This window comes from Acipenser ruthenus, chromosome 15 (genome assembly GCF_902713425.1).
Source record: "Acipenser ruthenus chromosome 15, fAciRut3.2 maternal haplotype, whole genome shotgun sequence".
NCBI lineage: Eukaryota > Metazoa > Chordata > Actinopteri > Acipenseriformes > Acipenseridae > Acipenser > Acipenser ruthenus.
This window is the reverse complement of record NC_081203.1, coordinates 20773386-20797703: the sequence shown is the minus strand read 5'-3', so window position 1 is coordinate 20797703 and position 24318 is coordinate 20773386. Positions and strand designations below refer to the sequence as shown.

The 24318-nt window shown below is 37.7% G+C and overlaps 1 protein-coding gene across 29 annotated transcripts in view; it reads left to right on the top strand.

The window, feature by feature from the left end:
* Positions 1 to 24318, top strand: part of LOC117422475 (ryanodine receptor 3-like) — a 149217-nt gene that overhangs the window by 7904 nt on the left and 116995 nt on the right. For 20 of the 29 annotated variants that reach the window (XM_058987384.1, XM_058987389.1, XM_058987398.1 and 17 more), the window contains exons 2-5: positions 11801 to 11920; positions 15907 to 16014; positions 17523 to 17543; positions 24059 to 24133. In XM_058987384.1, coding sequence (XP_058843367.1) covers positions 11801 to 11920; positions 15907 to 16014; positions 17523 to 17543; positions 24059 to 24133 — 324 coding nt within the window. Of the gene's footprint in view, positions 1 to 11800; positions 11921 to 15906; positions 16015 to 17522; positions 17544 to 23222; positions 23238 to 24058; positions 24134 to 24318 lie in introns of all 29 variants that reach the window. The other 9 variants (XM_058987392.1, XM_058987391.1, XM_058987409.1 and 6 more) reach the window with 2 other exon arrangements.

Sequence of the window (24318 nt, the reverse complement as noted above, 5' to 3'; positions counted from 1 at the left end):
ATTGTAATATCATGTTAAGAACATCAATTATACTTTTTACAGTTTGGTGCTTCTTAAAATCGATATCGGCATAACAGCGCCATAACTCAAATTGAATCCCATCTCCCGCATCAGTATTTTTTTTCTTCCAGTGTTAGAGGTCTAAAAGGTCACTTGGCTTGATCAGCACACAGTTAGCCAAAAGAAAAATATACAGCATAGAGCAATGCAACTTGACAGGGAGCAGAAGCCATAGACCATGGGAAAGAAGGATGTCTATTGTGGCACAATATGACCAGAGCAGCACTCAACAGCACCCCCCACTGGTCTACTCTGTAGTATACTGCAGGAAATAACATCAATAAGTACTGCAGCATTTCAGTATCTAAATGAATCATCTGCTGTACTGATGGAGCAGAGGGATTGAAAAGTGTACACTGCTCAGATATTCTGCCAAATATAACATTTACTTCAGTTATGCAATGATTGGGAGAGAAGTGACATTAAAACTAGCAAAAGATAGCAAGAGGGAGACACAACAACTAGGGCATGGAAAGTCACTGTTCATGTATCTACTGTCTGTTTTATATTTACTATTTCACAATCTTCAGGGTTTGGAAGTAGTATTTCTTAACCCCTGCAGGGGATGCATATTCTGAGTACAGAGATGTAGTGGAGACACACGTATCTCTGTCCGTATGTCACGCTTGCAGCAGTTTTACCTATATATTGAATCTAGACGAACGCTTATCCAATTATGAAAGAGCTCAATTTTCATTTTTTTACCCATTTTGTGTTTGGTGCAGGGCTCAGGATTTTGTCCTTGGAGTTGAGTGAAGGCTTCATTAATCCTTTCCATGGTAGACCAGATTTTGCTGTCAGGTTGAAATCTCTTCTTGAGTTTTGTTTGTTTAACATTAATGCTCAGTTATAGAAATATACATTTTTTTCTTGTTTCTTTTAAAAGAGAAGCTAATTTAAGCAGGAAAAGATGTCGACAGAAAGAAAAGTCACTCCGCGAATCAAGAAACTGATATATCTGGAACCTGTTGAATGGGCGGCAGCTCTAATGGAATATTGATTCTGGGAATCGACATTGACGTCTTGCTTCCATCACAGAAATTTGGAGGCGTTATTAGTTAAAAAAATGGTCAAAGTTTTCAACTCCTGAACAATTCTCTATTGATAAATGTTTTAGCATTGATAAATGTTTCTTACTACTTATTAGCATAACCAGCCTGAATATCGTGTAATGAATTGTTTCTTTTTCTTTTTACTTTTTGCTTGCGATATACATTCCAAGTACAATGCTGTTCCCTGATACCCATGCTAGCCTGTTTGCCACAGTCTGATTGCAGCTAGACCATTGGAGCGATTGTGAACTACAGCACAGCCTGCAATTAGGTACTACGAAGGAGTAATACATGATCATCTCTACTGTTAGATTAGAAAGGTCTGCACATCCCAAAAATGAAACAGAAAAACCAAGCCAAAAAAAACCCAAAATATCTTCAATGTGTTATAAATAGGTTAGCAGATCTTGAAGCCATTGCTGTCCCTTTTCTAAGATGTATTTCTAAGGAAAGGTAAGTCTCCTCATTATTACCAGCTCCATAAACATCACAATTAAGACCGGTCAGTCCCTTATGAAGATCTACACTTATCAGATCCAGCTGTCTAGATGCATTAACTCAGACCTTTTCTAGTTGCAATAGAGGAATTGCATTGTAAAATCAATTTCTTCCCTCTTATTAACACTAGCAACACCACTGGACCCTCTTTTAGTTAATTTTTGTTTGTTTCTTTTGATTATACACTTTGAAACGTAACACAATTAATTAAAAGTTGATGTTTCTGCCTGGTACCTAATCACTTGTGCTGTACTGTACAGAAGGTCAACCTGTGCTGTTAGTCAGATTCACCCCCGTGGTCAAGCAGAAACGAGGGAGCGAGGGAGATGTTGGTGGGCAGGGTATCTTTCGATTGTCAAGGTTTCATTTTTTTTTTTAATACCATACCATTATGCTGCCTTCATCCACTAATGTCCCCATCTTTGATATATGAGTCATTTCTGGTTCAACTGAAAGGAAAGATGTTTATTGCATTTCATTTTTCATGCTGTCATTTTTGCTTGTGCTGACTGATTCCAAAACAAATGTCTGTATATTCTGCTTCCAAGTGAATCGGTGGTACAGAACATGTGTTATGCATTGCTGTAGCGTAGTTTGTCTTTAGATGTTCTTTTCTACAGTATTCTTACTTTAAAACTAAAGTAAAGCCCAAACATAATTCTGTAAAACCAGTGTGACCTGTAGCTTCATGCAAAAACCTACAGTAGCTGCTCAACTTAGAACATCATTAACGGTTCATTTCCCTTCTAAGAGTTTTACACAGTAGTATTTTATCACAGTATATTTTAGAATTTTTACTATGCTTTCCCATGGTTATAGGATGCATTTACCATAGTTTACCATCGTTTGACATGCTTTTTAATATGCTTTACCATGACTCTGGGCTTTACAATGCTTACCCATGCTTTACCAAGCTTTCGCTATGCTTTATTTTACTTTGCTATGCTTTTACTAGGGGAAGCTTTTATAAAGGTTGATCAGCAAGTAAAACTGTAGGAAACTCCAGTAGACAACGTGGATATACAACATGTGTGTGAACTGTATTACATATAATTTAACAAAGAGTGTTAAGAGCGAAAATGTAACAGTCAGAAACACGGAGAGGTTATAGGAAAGTCCACCCCTTGGCTGTTCCAGACTGGGGATGATTCAATGTAAATTGGTGTGAGCAAAAGCCTCTCAGAGAGTGTGTTAGCTGATCGCGAGGTCAGCTCTGTAGAATGCATTATGAGGCTTTTACAGTGCAAGCATGGTTCCTAAAGCACTATGAAAAGAGCTGACATACCATGTTCACACATGAGGTGTCATACATGGGCTTTGAAACCCTTTGCAATGTTTTTAGCACACATCCCTTTTTTTGTAATGTGACCTTTTCCTCAAGCAGCCCGCTGTGCCTTGGAGACCACAGCTCCTCCTTGATCTTGGTCTAGTAGCACTTTGGGAATAAAAAAAAACCAAACATGACAGTAGCAGGAAGGACTTTGGAAGGGATTATTAGTATCGAGTATTAAGTGGAATGAAAAGGTCATTTAGATTGTTTTAAGATGTGTGCTTTACAGTTTGTGTGTTTAGTTATTTTTATTTGTGTATGGGCTTGCTTTTTTGAGAGATTATGGAAATGAAATAAAAGTTTCACACTTCAGAGAATTGCTTTTGCTATTTTGATAAGGGCAGTGGATATTGGTAAAGGAATTTGTTACTGGGTGCATATCTGAATCTTGTGCTGTATGTAGATAAATCACACCTACATATAACATGCTCAGTAGATGTGGATGCAGGTTATGCACTTTTTAATGATACTGATAGCTCTAATGCCTTCCAATTGAGTCTCTAGGACAGGGGTGTCAAACTCGTTTCGTTTGGTGGGCCTGATCTGGCAGTTTTAAAAATACAAAGATGAACCCAAAACCTCAAAGTTATTGTATTTAACAAAAATTAACATGCATAGCATATTTACATTCCCCTAAATAGCACATATTGATTATTTTACTCACCATCACCTCTTAGAACACGTGTGCAAACATGCTTCCAACAAATTCCTTCGCATGACGGACAAGGAATTTTCATGTTTTGGATATTCATTCAAGATGTAGATATTTGTTCGGATATTCGTTTTAAAAAACGTTATCAATGCCATTATATGTAACGCTGTATTAAAATAACCCAGAAGTAAGAAGGGCTTTACTTTACCCTTGCTTTGGAAGACATTCCACGAGAATCCTGCTTCCTTAGTGATTGTTGCTAGACACCTTCTGCCACAAGCAAAAGTCATTGCAGATATCATGTATTAAAACAGAAGGAGCCTTTGTAGTGCTGAGACCTGGACTGTCACATTGTTACAAAGATGTGAACCACTGGGTTCATAAACAAACAAATAAACCTATATGTTGAAGTGCTTTTTTGGCCTTTAGTAGTAATTCGAATGGAAATATATACACATAGGAGGGTGACAACTGGTGCATATATGGGTTACTGTTTGTACCACAGACCTAATCAGCAATGGGTATATATATATTAGATGTCATTTAGAATATTGGAGTGGAAACAACATCTTTATCAGTGAAGGGTAATTTTTTTTTAGTATTTATTTCTTTAAAAATAAGTCACTCGCTTTCTGTAGTCCTCTTCATATGAAGACATTTTTCTATTTGCAGCCTTGGCAGGTGAGGCATGTTACTCTGACCTGTGACTGTAAATAGACTTTTTTTTTTTTTTTTTGGCAGAATTGCAGCCTTCTCCAATTAAAAAAAAAAAAAAAAAAAAGTGGCACAAAGGGTGTGCATATTACTGATGCCATTAACATGTGTGAGCTGAGAGGTAAAAGCACAGCGCTATCAGTACAGTGGGAAGGGGCGTGCTGCTTCAGTTCCATTTCTATAGTGTGAGGAACATTTGAAAGCTTCATTTACTGCAGCAGCAATGATCTGTCCAGAGTGCTGAAATGAAATGTCAGGTCAGTTTTTAATGCGGCTCTACTTGGCTGAATTATTGATACACATGATCAAATCTGCGTGCTGTACTGTATGTCTTCATTTGCAGACCCCTTTTCCCATTAAATAACAGGCTCCTTTAGCACTTGGGACTGAAAGAGTGATACAATTTGTCTGCCCTTATCAAGATCTTAGCAATATATTATCTCAGTGGCTCAGCACTTCTCCTGTGGCTGTGGTGGTCGAGTAATATTTTGTTGATCACACACATCATTGACTCTTCGCTCTGACAACTGGTAATAAAAGCACAGGTATCTCTTAGTCGGTACACTGTGACGTGAATGACATGAATCTTTTACGAGAGAGATAGGGACTTGCAGTGTTGTCAGGATCACTTGCCAGGCAGTGCATTGGTCTGCTGACACACACTGTAATTAACTTGCCCTGTAAAATGAATAAAAATAAGTTAACACCGTACATATTCTTATCAAAATGGAATTGAAAAAAAAATGTACATGGAGTGTGTGCTTGAAAGCAAATGTGTGTATGTGTACTAAAACATAAACAATCACTACATGCTGAATAAATGACACTGTGGAAAGTAATTTACCTTGAAACTGACAGGCCTTTGGAAGCCATTCATCAAACTTACATTCCTGCTTTGCGCCTTGAATTCTAAAACACCTGTCTGTTAAAACCTACCATTGTGTAGGCTTAGCACCTTTCTCATTTTGTACACCTTTTTAATATCAGTTTATAATATATAATGATATAGATATAATGAAACAGGAGTTTGTAATTAATAGTAGCTGACAGAGGGGCATTGCAGGTTAAAACCCTCCATATAGAAACTACCTTTGAGAATATAAACCAACAGGACTGTTAACAAAGCCTGTTAACTGATAACGTGTCCATCTGGCTGAAGTACGTAGTAAAGAGACAGCAGTGCATTATTTTAACTTGATTGTGGAGTGATGCAGCTTTAAATGATCATAACCTCAAAAATTGTGAATATTACTGCTAGATTATTTAATAACAGACTTGAAGAAATTCAAGCGCTTTAGATACAATGACGTGTGAGAGATGACAGGGCAGCCAGCGGGGAGGAATAAAGTGAGGGGGAAATGAATTCTGGTGCTGGAAATGGAAATAAATCATTCAAGCACATCTTAATATGGGTACTGTGAGTGTGAACTCTCTTTGCTATTGAAGGCTGTATTTTTAGAAGCTCTTGCTTGTTTTTTGTTACAGTAAATGATCCCATATGTGCTGACCTACTTTTCCACGTTATTGACGCATCTAAAGTGTTTGTTACATTTGTGGTAGAGGGTTATATATGTATGGTTACAGTCCTTTTCGAATGGGTTAAAGTCAAGTTAAATACAAGCTAGACTCTAGGTGTACATGAGCAGTCACACATCATAAAACAGAGTTATTTGGCACAGTTATCACTCTTTTAAAAGACCATGTATGAAATAGTTACGTATCATCCCGCTCCAGTTAGCAGCAGCCCCAGGGCACACTGCAGGCGTATTGGCAGTGTTTCTTTGTAAGATGTCTGCTGCTTACCAGAGCTGGGGTAACTCACGACTTGAGTAACGCGTTACTGTAATAATATTGCTTTTGTCAATAATATAACATGTTCGATGTTTTAATCTGAATATTACAGTTACTTTCTGCAAAAAAGAAACAAGTTCTCCTTGTTACCTTTTCTCTATTGTACACTTACATTAGTGGTCTTTTCTTTTTTAACCCGACGCGTCAGACTGCTCTAATGTTGGTGCCTCAGCACTGATGACGCGATCTCTTCTGGGATGTCTCGTGCAGGGCAGGGATCTCCAACCCTGGTCCTGGAGAGCCCCAATCCTGCAGGTTTTCTTGGTGTCTTTACATCATCAGTGGCTAAAGATCTGGAACAACTGTTAATCTTGACTAATTAAGCCAATAGTTGGTGCAGTTAAGTAACTGAGAGCTTGGTTGAAATGAAAACCAGAAGACCTTGTAGCTGTCCAGGACCAGCCATAAGCCAGTCAAATTAGTCTTTCTGAGTCTTGTCACTGAATAAGGCTAGGCACTAGGAACAACAAAATGTGTATCCCTACATGCCAGTTTTAATGATACACTTCAAAAACACGTTTGTCTTCATAATGCAAAATTATTGAAAGTCAGGAAATATACAGTACATTATTTATATGCCAAAAATGAAATGTATTTATACTACAAAAATTGTAAAAACCTGTGACACATTTAATAAATTACCAGATGTATACAGTAGTTAAAAAGTAAATAGTCACAACAACTGTGTCGCAGGACAAGACAAGGAAAATAAATATAACGAGTAATGTGTAACAAGTAATATAACACGCTGCTTTTTTAAACTAAGTAATAAGTAAGGACATTATATATTTTTTTCTGAAGAAACGATTAGTGAGTACTAAGGTACTTTTTTTCAGTAATGTGCCCAACTGTGCTGCTTACTTACCTGGAGCCAGATTAAAACTATTGTTAAGCGTGCACTTTTTTTTAACTCGCATTAAACACTGTATTAAAAATAAACAGACAGATCATGTTTTAAAAAAGCTATCAAACTTGCTTTGATTCCACATAAAAACCTCAAATTATCAAATGACATACAAGGATCAATTGTTGAAATCTTTCTAATGGGTAATAAGTATCATAACCATGTCTTAAGTCAATGTTTGGACATCCATTTACAGAAAGCTGTCAGTATTCATCTATTAACTGTACGTACGCTTCAAAGTCTATATGCTTTATTGTAAATACTCCTTTGTTAATTTGTGCTGCAAAGTAAGGCTTATTAGAAATAGCAGCAGTTTTTTTTTTCCTGGACCATTTTAATGCTGTGTGCACTGCAATAAATTATTTGGCATAGCAGCACATTAGAAGCTCTCAGATTACTGCTAATGAATGTATCAGACTTGAACTCCTTGGGTAACCAGTGCACCTGCTCTTGTCTTTAAAAATGTTTTGCGCAGATACTGTAGGAAGGCTCCTATTAAAGGAGTAAAGGCTCTTACTGTATGTTGCATTCATTTTTGAATAGTGTTTGTGTAGATTGGCTTTACTTCTTGTTCTGGACCTGCTGCACCATGGCTTACATCTCTCTCCCTGTTCTGTGATTTATAGTAATTAAAGCTTTGTCAATATGCTGTTCTGTGAGCTCATAGTAATTCTCAGCCTGAATCTTGGGCCAGCTCCAGTTCTTGCTCAGGCACTCGGAGCTGCCGATGGAAACCCCCCCAGCTCTATACATAGACTCTGATGCCACTCTTTAGCTTTCCAGCAGATGGCTTTTCAGTGGTTGTCAGGATCATTTTGCAGCAGAGTCACTGCATTCTTTGACACAAGTTTAGCAAAGAGACGCTCTATTACAAATGGAGTCCAAATGCGTGTTTATTTGAGACTGTTTTTGGACATTCTACTGTAGCACTGTCCTCACAAAACTTAAACTAAAGTAAAACTTTCAAGAAACTTTGGTCAAGTCTTTGGCTTTAAGAGCTAAACACAGCAATTTAAATGCAATACATGTAACTGGAAATTCCATTCTGAATCAGCAGTTGTCCTGTAAAAGCTTATGTATTTTAAGAAGGGACAAACTTTCATATACAAGAACCCCCCCCCCCCCCCTCCCAACCTTCATCAGTGTACCAATTTCTTGCCCTATATTTTTGATTGACTGTTTTGAAATTCCAGATCATCATTCTAAAGAGGATTTATACAATGGATAAATCCAGCTTTTAAGAGGGTTTCCATCACACGTTGAGTGATTTTTATAAGAAAGCACTAACTAAATCCTTAACAAATACACAATGTGGAGGGAAGTTTGCGACCTGTCGTACAAATACACAATAACAGTAACAGTATGTGGGGTTGGTTGGGGCATTATCTGTAGTTCAATCTCTCTCTGTACTCAAATTTGTGATTTGTGCTTCTAGTACTTTTATTTCGTTCTGTACCGACATTACGTTATAATAAGTGTTTAACTCCTAAACACACAGTGAATGCTTACAATGCAGTAGCAACAAGCCCAAACACATAGAAGTGTGTCAGTTTGAAGATACATTGTGAATGGATCCATATTTGGCCCACATCTGTGTGAGTAAATTAGACTAATTGACTGCATAATTCATGAATGATCAATGAATAGTTCTTTGTAGTAAACAATGATTCCTAATATAAGGCAATATCTGCTACAAACCCTTTGCTATACCAAGCAAGTGCAGTTGAAGATTAATGATGGAAATGGACCAGAAGCTGCAAATGCACCAGCAACCAATCAATGGTGTGCATCTGTAGAGATCCGCTCAAAAGAGACCTTATTAGGGAAGGAGAATGGGTGACTGAGGAGTGGAAAATGAGTCGCCACTGGCATTGATCACAAGGAGATGGCCGGCGCAGGTTTGAATTCCTTTCCTGCCTCGTTAATCCTGCTCTAAACTTCTTCCAACCTCTGTCTCATTTAGATAGGAATGCTGCTTCTTGAGGTAGACAATACGCTGTCCAGCCCATGGTATTAAAACAGTAATCTTTCTATTTCTATTTCCAAAAACAATTAGTCAGTTGTGTGGGAGAGCTAGATGGTACTTGGATGCTGGGCAGATCTTCTGTGGTTCAAAGACTTTTAGAAGGGATGTCTTGTGTGTTCCCCCTGGGTGGAAGTAAAGACTGGCGATTTAGACAGACTGTGTTTAAAAGGGGAAATGCACTGGTTAGGGTTGCACTGTTCAGATTAACTATGAATATTCTGCCCATACTGCTCTCCCATAACCTGGGTGTACTGTACCTCAGAACCCGTTATTGTTACACCATGAGTGACTGTAAACCTGTCATGTTCAGCAGCGATGTCTATTTTAGATGAATGGAAGCTTTACAGTGAACATTTTTCCCCCAGTGTCACATGCTGTTGTTGATCCTGTTCATTTTTTTTAACAGAACAGTAAATCATCCTTCAGAACTTCAAAACGCTCAGTCATTACTCTAAAGAAGGGACCAGCCCAATTGTGTGTTTGCTTGACTTAGTTTCTTATAGTTTTTACTTTTAACAGAACGGTGCAACTCTTATATTTGAGTATGCATAAAAATGCAGACCTTCCTCAGTGTGATGCTATTCCCTGGTGGAATTCAGCCAGGACACTGTTAACCACCCTGCCTCTGTGAAATCAATAATAATAATAAAAAATTCAATATGCAATATGCTACCCAACCCGTATTTAATCTGGTTTTTATTATGGCTTTGACATGATGCAACTTAGACTTCAAGTCATTTCAACTGCTCAGATCTGTAATAAGTAATATGGTCCAAAAACCATTCTTGCCAACTGATAGCTTGGAAATTTCCTCCCGTGGTGTACATTGTAGCTACTGTATTGCACTTAAGATAAATAACTGGCTTTTACACCTCTTGGCTCTTGCAAGGAAAATGCTTTTGGGATGCCTTTGTAATCAATGTGTTACACAGTACCGTTGTGAAATTCTGTAGAGATTGAACAGAGGAGTTGACTGACATCAGCATCACCCTGCTTTCTGTTTTCTATGCTGCTATTAAGAAAAGAGTTAGATACTGTGTATCTGTTTTATACTGGGTTGCAGTACTTCTGTCATGTTGACCACCTAAACCTGTGTATTGTGTATTGTATATAATAGGTGGAATGTGGCTAGCATTTTCATGTCTAGCGGTTCAATCACACAGCTCTGTACATTACGTTAGTGCACAGTCATTTTATATGAGTTCCAACTCACAGGAGGCTAATAGCATTAAGAAATCAATGGATTGTTATTATTAGTTGATCTGCTATTGAGAAGCTAATTGAGATTTCCTGTTTATAATGACACAGCATTCATTCAGTTGTTTCTAAAACAAATGTCTTCACATGAGCCACCAACAGAAACAACTACACAGCTATTTAAACTGGTATGGAAATGTCATTGGTCTATTGTGGTCCTTTGTCAATGTGCATGTTTATATTTGATCTTTTTTTTCTTCCCCAGTTTTGCATTGCCTTGCTTTCTAGGCATGCATTTTAAAAGATAGGGGTGCAGGTGTGATCAGACTGACCTTCAACTCCTTTAAGTGTGTTGCTTCAGTACAACTGCAGGCTGTGTAACTGTGGTTATCAAATGGTCTACGCAATCTAAAATAATATCCGAGTGTGATGAGCCGTGCAGTTGTACTGAGATAATTGCACAGTAGCAATCGGAAAGCTCAGTTTGGATAGGCAATTCCAATCCCCTCCACCCCTCCAAATCCGAAAACTGCTTTGAGAAATACCAGGGCACCGGTGTACCCACTGAAATTGTTTTAAACTTAGCCTGAACACTTAACAGTTAGACTTATTTTTCCTCCTTAGATTTGTTATTGAATTTGACCTTTCACAGCCTCTTAATCATCCCTAACTATTAACCCCTTAAGGCACACAAGGAATTGAGCGGTTGTTGAAATGGTTTCTTCTTAAAGTACATTTGAGAGTGACTCAAGTATCACAAGGAAACTTGACAATTTGGATAACCAGATCCAACCTGTCAGTAAGCTTCAAACCCTGTTTCGTGCACCTCATTGCAAAAACAAGGAAGTTATAATCATTTTTATTTGTGGGACACATATGCCCCTTGTACCTTAAACACTCAGCAGATCTGAACCGGTGCCCATCGGGTGCCCATGTCTGTACCTTGCCCTGAAATGGCACTGAGTGAGTCATGCCCAAGAGCTGTGACCTTACTGCAGTTTTATTTTACATACTGTGTGTGTGTGTTCAGAATAATTAAGATGGGCAGTTTTAAAAATAAAACAATTATTCCACTAAAACTGGACTGGAATGCTTTCGTCTCTGAGTGTTCGTAAAACGTGCTGAAGGGTTATTTTATACTATTAAAAATATGGGTGTCTGCACTATTCACAGCATGTATACATTTAACATTTTTCTGCACCAAGTCTTAAAGGTGTATCTTCTAGCTGTCAAAAAAGCCTTGCGTGTGCCTTTTCTTTCTCTTTGGCACATGCCTTACAGCCTAGTACATAGCTTTGCATTTGTTCAATTAATTTCTTTCTTTCTTTCTTTCTTTCTTTCTTTCTTTCTTTCTTTCTTTCTTTCTTTCTGTACTTATTTCAATGATTTAACCTAAAATAAGCATCTTGTTTGAAATATCTGTAATAACTTTCTGGGGTTGAAGACAGTTGAGCCCGCAGGTGGCTATGCTTGCCGAACGTTGCCCCGTTTCTAACCAGCTTCTGTTCTCTGACAGGACGATGAAGTTGTGCTCCAGTGCGTTTCCAGTATCCAAAAAGAGCAACGCAAGTTTTGCCTGTCAGCTGAGGGACTAGGTAATCGACTGTGCTTCTTGGAACCAACTTCCGAGGCCAAGGTAAGGCAACATTGTTAAAGTGGGAGAATCAAACCTTCTGGTCTGGAAGCAAGCAATATTATACATGAAATCAAAAGAGCAACCATAATTGATAATCCTATGAATAATTGCATCTCCCACTGTGACCAGGATATAGTTCTAAAGAACACCATGTACAATTGTGATGCATCTCGGAATATATGGAGACTGTCATACTTGCATTTTACAGTACAGTGTACCATGGTGTACCTTTTATTATTATTAGTTTATTTAGCAGACGACTTTATCCAAGGCGACTTACAGAGACTAGGGTGTGTGAACTATGCATCAGCTGCAGAGTCACTTACAATTACGTCTCACCCGAAAGACGGAGCACAAGGAGGTTAAGTGACTTGCTCAGGGTCACACAATGAGTCAGTGGCTGAGGTGGGATTTGAACTGGGGACCTCCTGGTTACAAGCCCTTTTCTTTAACCACTGGACCACACAGCCCAGTGGTTAAAGAGGGCTATAAGTTTGTTACATTTCAAAATACTTTTATAAAAACCATTTATTGCTGTGTTTACCTCATGGACAATGAAGGTAGTAGAAAGAATCAGTCTCTTTAATGACGACGGGAAAAAATCCCTTAGCCCTTAATTATCGTTCATTATTGTTTTGGGAAAGCAAACATTGCTGACTCTTTCGTAATGGAATTTTCTGCACCGGTAGACCTTTTTAATCAGAATAAATGTCCTTGCGTTGTAATTCATTTCTATAATGGCCAGATGTTACAGCAAACAAAAAAGGTATTATTTCCAAACAAAAGAGAACATCAACAAGTTTGATTTAATGCCACATTTACATTTCTCAGGGCACCCTATTCCCTGATTGTGTGGAGAAGCAGGTTATAATCCACATCTGACTGTAATTAAAGTAGACAAGAGTGATATATAATGTGTGGCAGGGTGATTTTACTTCATTGCATTATAGGTTACCTTTGTATAAACAGCATCCCTCTTGGAGGTACCAATAGAAAAAATCACCAACAATAGAACAAATCCTTAATGGTGCAGCACAAATAAGAAGCATCTTATTCTTATTCTCACCTTCTTTAAATCCACCGGTTGCTTTGTGTATTATAATTTATACGAGAAAATGAATGTAGAATGTCGATTCTAAAAACACGATTGAGTAAACTGCATTAAAGTCATAAGTTTTGCAAGTGTCTATTGTACACTGTATATGTATTATTTATTATATTATTATTATTATTATTATTATTTATTTCTTAGCAGACGCCCTTATCCAGGGCGACTTACAATCGTAAGCAAATACATTTCAAGTGTTACAAGTTATATGTTATCTGTAGAGGTAAATGGTGGTCAGGAATAAAAGAACTGCCGTATTCTTTATTCATGTTGAGTTTACAAAGACTTCATTTCAGTGTGGTGTGAGAGAAATAGGACAAATGTTTAAAAAAAGAGATTGAAAACTTGGCTCAGCTGTCATTGTATGACTCGCCCTCACTCCAGCACAGTAGTGCCTTTACTGGATGTGTTTCAGGTCGGAAGATATTTCCGAGCACACCCCGAGTGGTCATTTTTATACTGGTCTCATTGCAGAAGTCCACCATGCTCAGGCATGCCCAGAGACTGTCCCAATGTTAAAACTTGCCAATTGACTTCATTCAACAGGTCTAATATACTTGAGTGCGGAAACGGTATTAAATGATAAAGAACACATTACATGGGATAATACACCATATTATTTGTGCAAATTCAGAGGGTATTCCTTTAAGCATACTAAAAAGGACAAATAAAATATAACTTTCAAAAAAAGAAAAAAAAAGTACCTAAGGAAAGGGTATGTTTGCTTCTTGGCTGATTTTGAGACAACAGCCTTTTGGTTAAGAAAGTAATACTTTAATAGCCAACACTATTGATTCTGCATTCCGCAGAGATACCGTCTCCAGTGACTCTCCCTCATGGGGTTGTGTATATTGCCTCTGATCGTAGCCTGCAGTAAAATAAATAGGGAGGGGTGCAGAGATGGAACTGCTGCCCTTTCCTGCCAGATGGACTGAAAACACAATATTGGTTCATTTGTGCTGAGTTGCTTTCTCATTTATAGCTCTTGCTTGTGTGTGCAGCTTTTTTTTTCACTTGCGTGTCAGCCTTGAACAGGGTGCGTCTCAGGTCACAGGTCTGCATTACACTTGGGGGAGAGGGCCACCCCTGCTTTTCCTGCCCGAGTGTAAATTACATTCTGTGTAGTTGGGTTTGCTGCAGAACAAATAGCTTTGCTTGTTTTGATATTGTGAGTACAAGTGGAAAATCCCATCTATTAAATGAAATGAGTATTCTGCAGTGTGAACATATTTAAAATATATTAAGAGGTTCATGTATCAAGCATTTGCGACAGCATTAATGCCATAGTGCTGAGTATACGCCGGCCTTGAAATTGCCCCGTATGTATCATGACACTTTTGGCAAGTTAAGGCCATGTTAGCACCACCAAAATGTGCTCCACCGCTCATTAGCCATGAATTTAAGGCGTGTCAAGCCTTAATTATATGCATGTGCAAATTGTAGGTGGGGCTCATATGTAAATGAAGGCTGTGGTATTAAAATTAGATGGGGTAAAATTTGTGTCATGGCAGAGCGCTGCTGTGTTGGTCGATCTTGATACATGTCTCCCAAAGTGTGGTTATATCTGTACAGATAATAAAATAAACCTAATGGATTTAATACAGAAATAGTGTTTAGATTTTCTGTATGACACCCTTTCGGATATCCAGTAAATCATTTAATGTACTAGTTCAAATACATAATTGACTTTGAATGACAATACGTATTTAATCCCAAATCAAAATGAACAGTAACCTGTTTAGTGAAACACTGACACCCACAGTTTGGTATTTCCTATGTTGGATTTATTACTGCTTCTGCAAGACTTCTCTGCAAGTCTAGGGGATTTCTCTTCAACCGATTAGTTTCAAGTGTTCAGTAACTGAAGACTGTATTGTCCTGTTTTCTCAACCATCTGTAACTCCATCCAACAGTGCTAAATTGGAGTCTGGACAGTGGACCAAGAAAATTGACGTTTACACTTTAGTATATACTATTATATACAGATGCATTTCATGCTATTCAGTGGTAATTGAAAATAATAGGGGTGTCAATGCTTAAGCCACTACTTTAATTACCCAGTTTTGACAGTCTGCCTTAGACCGAAAGCATATAAAAAAATTTGATCTCCACATGCTAACTAAAGATAGGACAGCTAATTAAAACATCAATCTTGGTAATTTCCAATAACTCTCTTTCAGTTGCCTTCTAGATCTGATTTCGTTTTGCTGGTTTGGCATCTTTTGCAGCACTCGGGATATACAGTACAGGGCATCATTTTCTGCAGCAGTCAGCTTCATTAGTGAGAGCAAGAGGGATCTTCCTAGCCTGTGTTTGTTAAAGCTGAGCTATATTACAACTGGAATAAAAAGGTGTCTTGTGAGGAGGCGCAGCCTTTCAAATGGTATTATCTGACAGATGAAGTGCCCAAGCTGTGTACCAGTCAGCAACCTGAGCTAATCAAAGGGCCACAGACAGCCTTGAGGGCAGCAAAAACAGCTAGTTAAAACCAGTTATTGGCCTTAATAATAAATGTGTTTTTTTAGATAATAATACTGCAGGATTATTTATTTCTCAATTGTATCAAGGCCAAAATGTTGTCATCTAAATGCTGTTTATCATTATCAGTTTCTCAAAACTGATTTGCCCACTTTTTCTTTTAAACAAAAATAAACAAATGACTTGAATGATATAATCCTGTTTAAAGTGCCTTTCTGAAGAAAGAAACCGCCTTGGCATAGCTTTTATGGAGGGGCAGGTTGCATACCCCAGGCACAGTATGAGATTGTGAGCATGTTGATGTACTGTATGATTACAGGTCTGCACATTATTGTTTTGTAGGGTGAATATTGTGCGGGTTTGCATTGACGTGCCTGCTGTGCTTCTCCTGTCTCTGCAGTATGTTCCTCCAGACCTGTGCGTGTGTAACTTTGTGCTGGAGCAGGCCCTGTCTGTGCGAGCCTTGCAGGAGATGCTGGCCAACACCGCAGAGAATGCAGGTGAAGGGGTAAGTGATGCGCACACACAGGCACCTACTCTGTTAAAGGTGTCAAATGGGCTTCTCTTGGGTCTCACGAGGTGGCAGCATCAAGCCTCCTCTAGGGGACGCAATGTGAAGTTGCCAGGATGTGTCAAAACGTTTGGCCCTTATTCTCTGTCAAAAAAGTTGTTCTCACAAGTAAAAAAAAACAACACATTTGAAACCGTAATGCAATGTCTAGTTTTCAACACATCCCAGGCATAAAGGGTTAAGCTCTTTGCTACATTGTAAAGTTCATTTTTTGTGAAGTAAAACCTGTTGCTGTTTAATAACCACTAAATAACTTTTTTCCTATTTGTTGTCATACACAGGATGTTTGTTACTGTACTGTATGTAAGCACACACTAGCTAATGTTGTTCATGTTATGTGTTGCACTGTATGTTTTTCCCCTGTCTATCTTTGACCTTAGAGACACCACAGACTGATTGTGTATCAGAAACTTAATTCTCGCTTTTGTTTTCTCCAAAGCTGTAAAAGAGAAAGAAAATGCACTTTGGGTTACATCAAATTGACCAAGAAGTGGTCAAATTCCAAGACACTTGTGGATAATATGTTTTTTTTTTTTTATGGCTGTGCTTTGGCTCACTATATTCTTTTCTTATTCATTTAAGGAGGGGGAGAGGGGAGGGGGCTAAAACAGTCCTGAAAATAATCTAATCATTTACAAAAGGGACCTCAGTACTCATTGACAGAGACCTAGTATTGCCCCTGCTGCATCTGTCTCCTGAAGTCTAAACCAGGTGGCAAATGTTTTCTTAGCTGTAGGCAAGTACACAAGTGGGTATTATAGTATAAGTTACAACTGAACCTACTGAGAAATACCATATAATGCTTTATTTTAGTCCCGTCCCCCTCTGTTTGAAAAAATAATTACACCCAGGCACACTGCACTATTCAAAACACACATAAGTTCAGTATATGTTTTGAAATTGTCATATATCAACTCATTACATTTCTTACACCAATTTCTGAATTTGATATTCTGATAACTGCAGCATTACAATTATATTTCTTATCTGTTATTTTCACAAGACACGTTATCACCGGCCCTCTTTCTTGTGCTGGTGGTCTTAATTGGTTCATGGCATATAAAACTGCTGGAGTCACATTTGACCTTCTGACCTACAGCACAGGACGTGATTGGGTACCAAGAAGCAGCAGTTCGATTAAAAAAAAAAAAAAAACTCCCAGAACAAAGGTCTTTTGGCACAATGAAAGAAAGACCAGTGATAATATGAATGTTAAAAATTTGTATTTTATTTGTAATTTTAAAGCCCTGGGTATCACTCCTGTAATGAATAATGCATACATTCTAAGAAAAGACGACTTCCAGAGACTCTGATTTTTATCTTTTATTGAATTGAGACCATTATTTTTTTTCTTAGCTTTCATTGGCTACAGCAGATCAGAATCTATATCATTTAACTTGTTTTTTTTGTTGTTCTATCATTTATCTTTATTTTATTCATGCTAGCCCAAAGGCCTCGACAAATGGGTATGTTGCTCCTCATTTCATTCATTCATACATTGTGTACACTATGGAATTGCATGACCGCTTCTGCAACGCACTCGTGTACAGGTTCACTTTCACTTCAAAATGTTCAGGCTCTGCAGACAGCTGTTTTTTTGGAGGAAGTTTGCTTTAGTATTTTCTGCGCATCTCACCCCTTTCTTACCCCCCCAGATTTGACGTACATTGGTGTTAGATTCCGTTCATTTACTAAACTTTACGATTTAAACTTCAATTAAAAGTTGAAACATGTTTGTGTACACTCAGATGACCTATAACAAGAAACGCAGCAAAAGTTATTGGTGTTCCTATATGCGGAGACTACTACAGTACCTCTGTAACCAGTACTCTATAATCCGGCACAATTCAGGTCCCAAACAAAGCCGGATTAGACAGGTTTTACTGTACTGTACATAAATACACAATTTAAGACTAATATAATAAGCCTATATCGGCAAACCTCACTTCACACCTACCGTATTCCCTGTGCAGCTGGAACAAGCCAGCATAAACACAACAATAATACGGCTGAATGCATAGAAGAATGTTAAAGCATGTGTCCGTTTACTGTCTGGAGATGGAGATATGTTCACTTGTCAAAGCTTCAACTGACAAGGGCTCAGTTGAAGATATCCACACTTCCACACCAAAATTATCAAACATTTTCAAGTGAAAGTGCCAGCCGTAGACTACTTCAAGCTAATACTTCTTGCTTTTTTAAAAAAAATTATTCTCATAATACATTTACAAATAAATTACCCTGAGTTCACTCACAAGTGAAAGAGATATGGTGTTTGGGTGTTGACGTAAAACCTCAATCTAACCAGACTTGCTTCTTTTTCATAACGGCACAGTCCTTCTTCTTAAGTCATAGTTCTTTTTTTTTATCTGCTCGTCTCTATCTGTATGTTTTCTCATACTACTGAGTGTGAAAACCCACTAACAGGTAGGAGTCCATTCTAAATGCTCTCCTCTGTTGGGAGTGTGCCTAACTTCTAAATGGTGCATGGATCTCACAATTGTGTGATTGCTGTATCTATCATACCAGGTTGTAAGACTGTGTGTTTGAGAATCCGTCTTCCTTCTACAGTGCTGTCCATTAGGACACAGTGCTTCTGTTGTCCCGTCTGTCTGCAAATTGGTGTCAAGGCACATCCTGCCGATTCTTTGAGTTGTGCTGGACGATCCAATTAGCGAGCCAGCAGCTTGTGTCTCTTGTTCAGTTTGCTAACAGCTACGTTCCCCTGAACTTATTAAACACGCTCTTTCCTTGGGATATGTGCATCACGCAGCATTCTTTACCCTTCAATAGGGAGTTTGACCTTGGTTCAAAACCCAGTAGTGTGTAGCTTCAATACAATAACTTTAGATTGATGAACGGACTCCCGTTTGCAAAGGTAGTTGGCTGACTTCATTTACATGATGTGTAGACTAATCTGGAGAATGTGAGGTTGAACTTTTAAGTTATTGCTGTTCACACTTGCGTGCCAACATTAGGGTCTCTCAACCTTTCAAGGTCGCTAAAGAGGAGTGAGTGTTCTGGAACCAGTTTGAGTTTCTAAGAACATGAAAGCATTTTATGGGAAATAAAAAAGTCCTTTAGACCCAGCATGAATGTTTTCTTTTGATTGATTTCTGTTGCCTTTCTCTCACGCTGTTATATCCTCTCTTTCAAAATAAATTCAGCTAATTGTTTACCAGACCCATTTCTAATGTTGGACAAATATGGGAAACTCCTGTTATAACTGGCACACATGGTTTACTCATAATGGGCAAGATGCTGAATCTGTACTGTCCAGCTGGTTATCCTGTTGACATTGTCTTGGCGGGTGTTTTTTTACATTGATACACATATTAGTATATTGAAGTAGTTTACTGGTCTGTTATCTTTCCTATAGTACCTGAACGCTCTGCAAGTGTGATATAGAGATGAATAGGATACAAACTGTATTATAATAACTGATTTATTACAGTCCACACACACATACCATATTTAAATGATTAGCACTTGCTTTCCAGGGCTTGTACAGTAAGTGGACAGCACTTCTTCATTCAGACAGCAATCCACCAGATCTTAGTCTGCAGTAACACATGGTGCATGTCTTAGCATATTATAAAATATGTAGTTAACAATACATCAATTGAAACAAAACATTGGGATTTACTATGCCCTGTCTTTTGTATGCTGTGCTTTACTGAGTCATTACTCAAGTTGGTATATACATTGTAAATGATATTGCGGACATAAGTAAGGCACATCTTCAATCTCATAAATTCAAGTTAATTCAGAGTGCTTAAATTAATCACGAGCTGGGTTTATATGCAAGAAAGGCGCCAATATAAATTACTGTGCTCTCCTAACATCTTTCTTTGTTACTCAGAGATACCCATGCTCTTACCAGTATATGATTTAAATCAGATTCACTCTAATTGTATAAACAGCCTTCAGACTCTGTGACCTACACAACAAGAAGTGATTGGGTACCAGGAAGCAGCTGCTTAAACTTTTTGACATGTGTTTGAAAACCTACATGTCCTAAATAAAGCCAATGAAATGTATTCAGGACAACAGACTGGGTTTTCTTCACAACAAACTGCATTAGCATACATTTCTGGAGAAGTAGTAGGCATACAGGTACAGCATGTACTTACTATCATGGCTTCAGTTACTAATATTGGTGAAAGACCCCTCACTTAATGATTATCAGGGTCTAATTGGGAGTATAGATGAATTTGGGAGTTTCTGAAGTCTAGTTAAACACCTTGAAGAAAGAACCAAAGAAGTTTTGTTATTCAAGCTGTGGTCAGCTGCTCTCACTGTTATTAATGACTTTAATTTCTGCTTCGTTGGATAGTATGTTTGCTAATGCAGACCTTGTTACTCTCCTGTCAGGTATGTTTTTTTTTTTTTTTTTTAAACCTTGGAATGCCAGCATCTCGCGTCCTTGAAGAAACACAATGAAAAAAAATAAAATAAAAAATACAAACTGCTGTCCAATACTAATACCATTCCTATAACTAAAACTATGATGAAAGTGGAAAGCTATTAGTGTTGCCACAATTAAATTGAACGAATCGACAGCAGTAAAACCTGACATGACCATCATTTCAGAAAGAATTCATCAGTCTTGTTTCATTCATTTGCCACACTCAAAACACCTTCTGTCAGGGAGCTGCAGCTATTGATACAGAATCTTTATAGAATCTGCCTGGAAAGCCAAGACAGTCATTGTGTGTGTTAAGCATGGCACACTTTCTGAACAGTTCCTTATAGACAGCTTATCATCAGGGCTGTATTTTCTTTCACGGTAAAAAGGGGCTTATTTCACGGTCTAAAAATAGGTATTTCAACATATTTCACAGTTAAACATAATATTTAGTAAATCAGAAAAATATAGCGTTGTCACATTCTAATTTTCTCTAGTTATTACACAACAAACATTCCTAAATATTTAAATGCTTACCTGAAAAACAGTAAATGTTAAATTGTAGAATATTTTATTTTTTTATGTCCACCTTTTTCAAACATTTTAATTATCAAACAAAATAAAAACATAAATAGATGCTAACATTATAACAGACATGTGAAATGTCCCCTTCTTGTACTGGACAGAGATATTTCCAATCTTTGGTACAGCTGGTGAAGACATTTTAAAGAAATCGTGCAGCTCTATGCAGTGAGTTTAATTATTTACTGGAAGCAAACCAAACCGGCTGCCAGGTTCCTAAATGCAGTGTAACAGGTAGTGCGTCAACAAGGAAAACGTTTGCTTTATGTATTTAAGTCATAAAAAATGTGAATTTTCACAGGGAACTACATATTACACATCAATGGGTACATTTCATGGAAATAGTCAAATCCGTGATAACCATGGAAAAAATACAGCCTTACTTATCATATACAAAAACAGCAATTGTTTCCAAAAGTGCAGCAGATTGCAAGGCACTGTGAAAATAATCAGACAACCCCCTGATTTTGAAAGGTCACAATTTATTCGTGTGAAGTAAGTGTAAGTAATCTAGAGATACAGGCAGCAGTTGAAGCAACAGCTGGGAGCCATATACAGAACCATTTTCTTTGATCAGTTGCCCATTGCCTTTCTGCAGACAGTCCCTGTGCGTCCTGTATTTACAACAGCATCCCAGCAAACAGAGTCCTGATATTGAAACCAGACAGAATTAGCCACCGCTCTCTTTGCACAACTTTCTTTATTTCTTTTTGGTGGATCAGCAGGCAGCACAGTTCCCAGGCTTTCCTCCTCCCCAGTGGAGCAGTGAGTTGACTTAGGTCACTTAAGAGCCAGTCTGTATTTTGTGGCTATGCTCCAACAATGCTCAGCTCTCAGCTATAGCTAAGGCCAAAGGTTTTGCACCACCCTGTAAAATTAACTCATTTTGCTTCATGAAGTCGAATGTAACCTGCTGAATAATGATAAGTTAGCATATTGCATTACATACTGCTTTGTAGTTTTCCATGTACTTACTGAAAAACTGATACATTGAAAAATGTGACACTTTGAAATCTAACATGAAGTACTTCTATGGCTTCCCGTAGACATTTGCGGTATCATTTTGTAATTTCTTTCATTACGTGATGTTAAAAAATAGATCTAAATTATGTTCCGGTATAATTTGTTTTAATTGTCTCGGTCCTAAAATTCTAGGTGATGAAAAACTTTTGACCATAGCTGAACATACGCCAGCCTTGCCCATGAAACTGAATGATCTAATACATTCTTGACCAGTTGCTAGGTGCTTCACTCTTCGAATGCATACCTTAGATTGCTTATATAGGACCTTAGAATGCATACCTTAGAATGCTTATATAGGACACTGTAGAACCTTGATGCCAATAACCACAATTCCATTGGTTTGCTATGCCAGTGGAGAGCATTCTAGAAAATAACTTAATTTAGGAAAGTTAATCAGCTCAAGTGCCCAGGCAGAATTAACACCTTGAAGTGGACTGACAAGACTGGATGCTTTGAGCAGTGGTGTGCAGCTGAGTGGAAACACAATTATAAGAACAGGAAGCATTAGTGTTGTCAAAAAACAATGCTGCAGTCCCAAAATCATGCTCAGTTTGACATTAAAATATTATACATTACCTTCACGGACCTTTAGTACATTCTCACATAGTTTACTGTACAATCGACTGCTTCTTAAAAAATAAAAAAGTATGTATGTTTAGCTTAACCATTTATTTTATTTCAAGCAGTTTATGCTGTAATTAAGTTTACCACTAAGAGAATGTGTGTTCAGTATTTGAAAAAAAAAAAAACAATCCTATAAAAATAATATAGCCATTTTAAAGGCTTCATTTGGTTTTGGATAGAAACTAAACTTGCAGTATGTTCTGCTTACAAATGAATCTGTAGAGGTGCTGCCACAAAACAAGCTGATAGAATATTGGGATCCTTCGCTCAAGTGAAATAAAGGGAGAGATTAAAAAATGCAGTAACACAATGCTACCCGCATTATTTCCCTGGTTTTATGCCGCAGTTCAATCAGACATCCAGACATAGGAGGCCTACAAGATGTGAATTCTTGGACTGTGTTACCACATAGAACCAGTTCAATGCACTGGTTTTAACATTTGTTGCTAATTATCTATTGAGATTAATCCATATTGTAATGTTTTCTTCTCTGTTTAATGCATTCTAGAGGTTTATAAGGAAGGTAAGTCATAATTTCCTTCCTGGCTTTTAGTACCACATTAATATTTGAATTGATGTATTTTTGAATTTATATTTTTTGTATGCTGGAGGTTCATGCAGTTACTGGCTAGCACGGGTTATTACAAAACTGCCACATCATGCCTGTAGTCGTTTTTTTGTATTTTTTCTTTGAAATATGAGCTGGATTAAATCTAAAAAAAATCTAATTTGCTAGATAAACAAAGTGATGTAAAAATACAAAACTTTAGCGATTTAATATGGTTCAGAATTCAGTCAGAATGGATTCCCCAGTTTACTGAGAAAACCAACAATTAGTAACATATAAAATACATTAGGGACAAAGCAAAGTTATAGTCCCTTATACCGAAAACTGATGCTGCTTGCCACTGTGTAATTATCACAGAAATACAAAACCAAATGTTTAGACTAGAATTGAATTTGTTGTGCTGTTACTCAAAGCTGACTGGCAGCTTGCAGTGTTTTGCGAGTGTAGAAAACTTTGCCAAGGGTACTGGTAGAAGAAAAGAAATAGTTATCTTGTGTCACGGAATTCACCTTTTAGTTAAATATGTTTTGGATATAAAACTTTTCAGTGAATACATGTTTTTTATTTTAGTTGTGAATTTTTTGAAAGTTAAATTTTCTTCAGCCTTTCTGCATCCATTTGTTTTCTGTCGTTCACTGTTTCCTGATTTTCTTTATTTTAAATTCACATCTTTACCGTTGCCACTAGGGGAACTTGTGGCACTGCATCTCTCTCTCAGCATGAGATCAAATGAAAAGGTTTCATGCAAGTTTTACAGTGATGCATTTTGTCCATAGGCAGCACAAGGAGGAGGGCACAGGACTCTTCTTTATGGCCACGCCATTCTCCTGAGACATTCGTTCAGTTCAATGGTAAGAACTTAGACTTCCCTTTATCTTTACCTCAATGCTGGCTGAAACTATTAAAACAAAGATTACATTGCAAGTCGTCAAGGTCATGAATGACCTGGTAGATATCATGAGATATCATCTCCAACACAGCTCGGCCGTCACGGTTTACATCAGGAACCTGTTTGCTCACACTCAGACTACAGTGT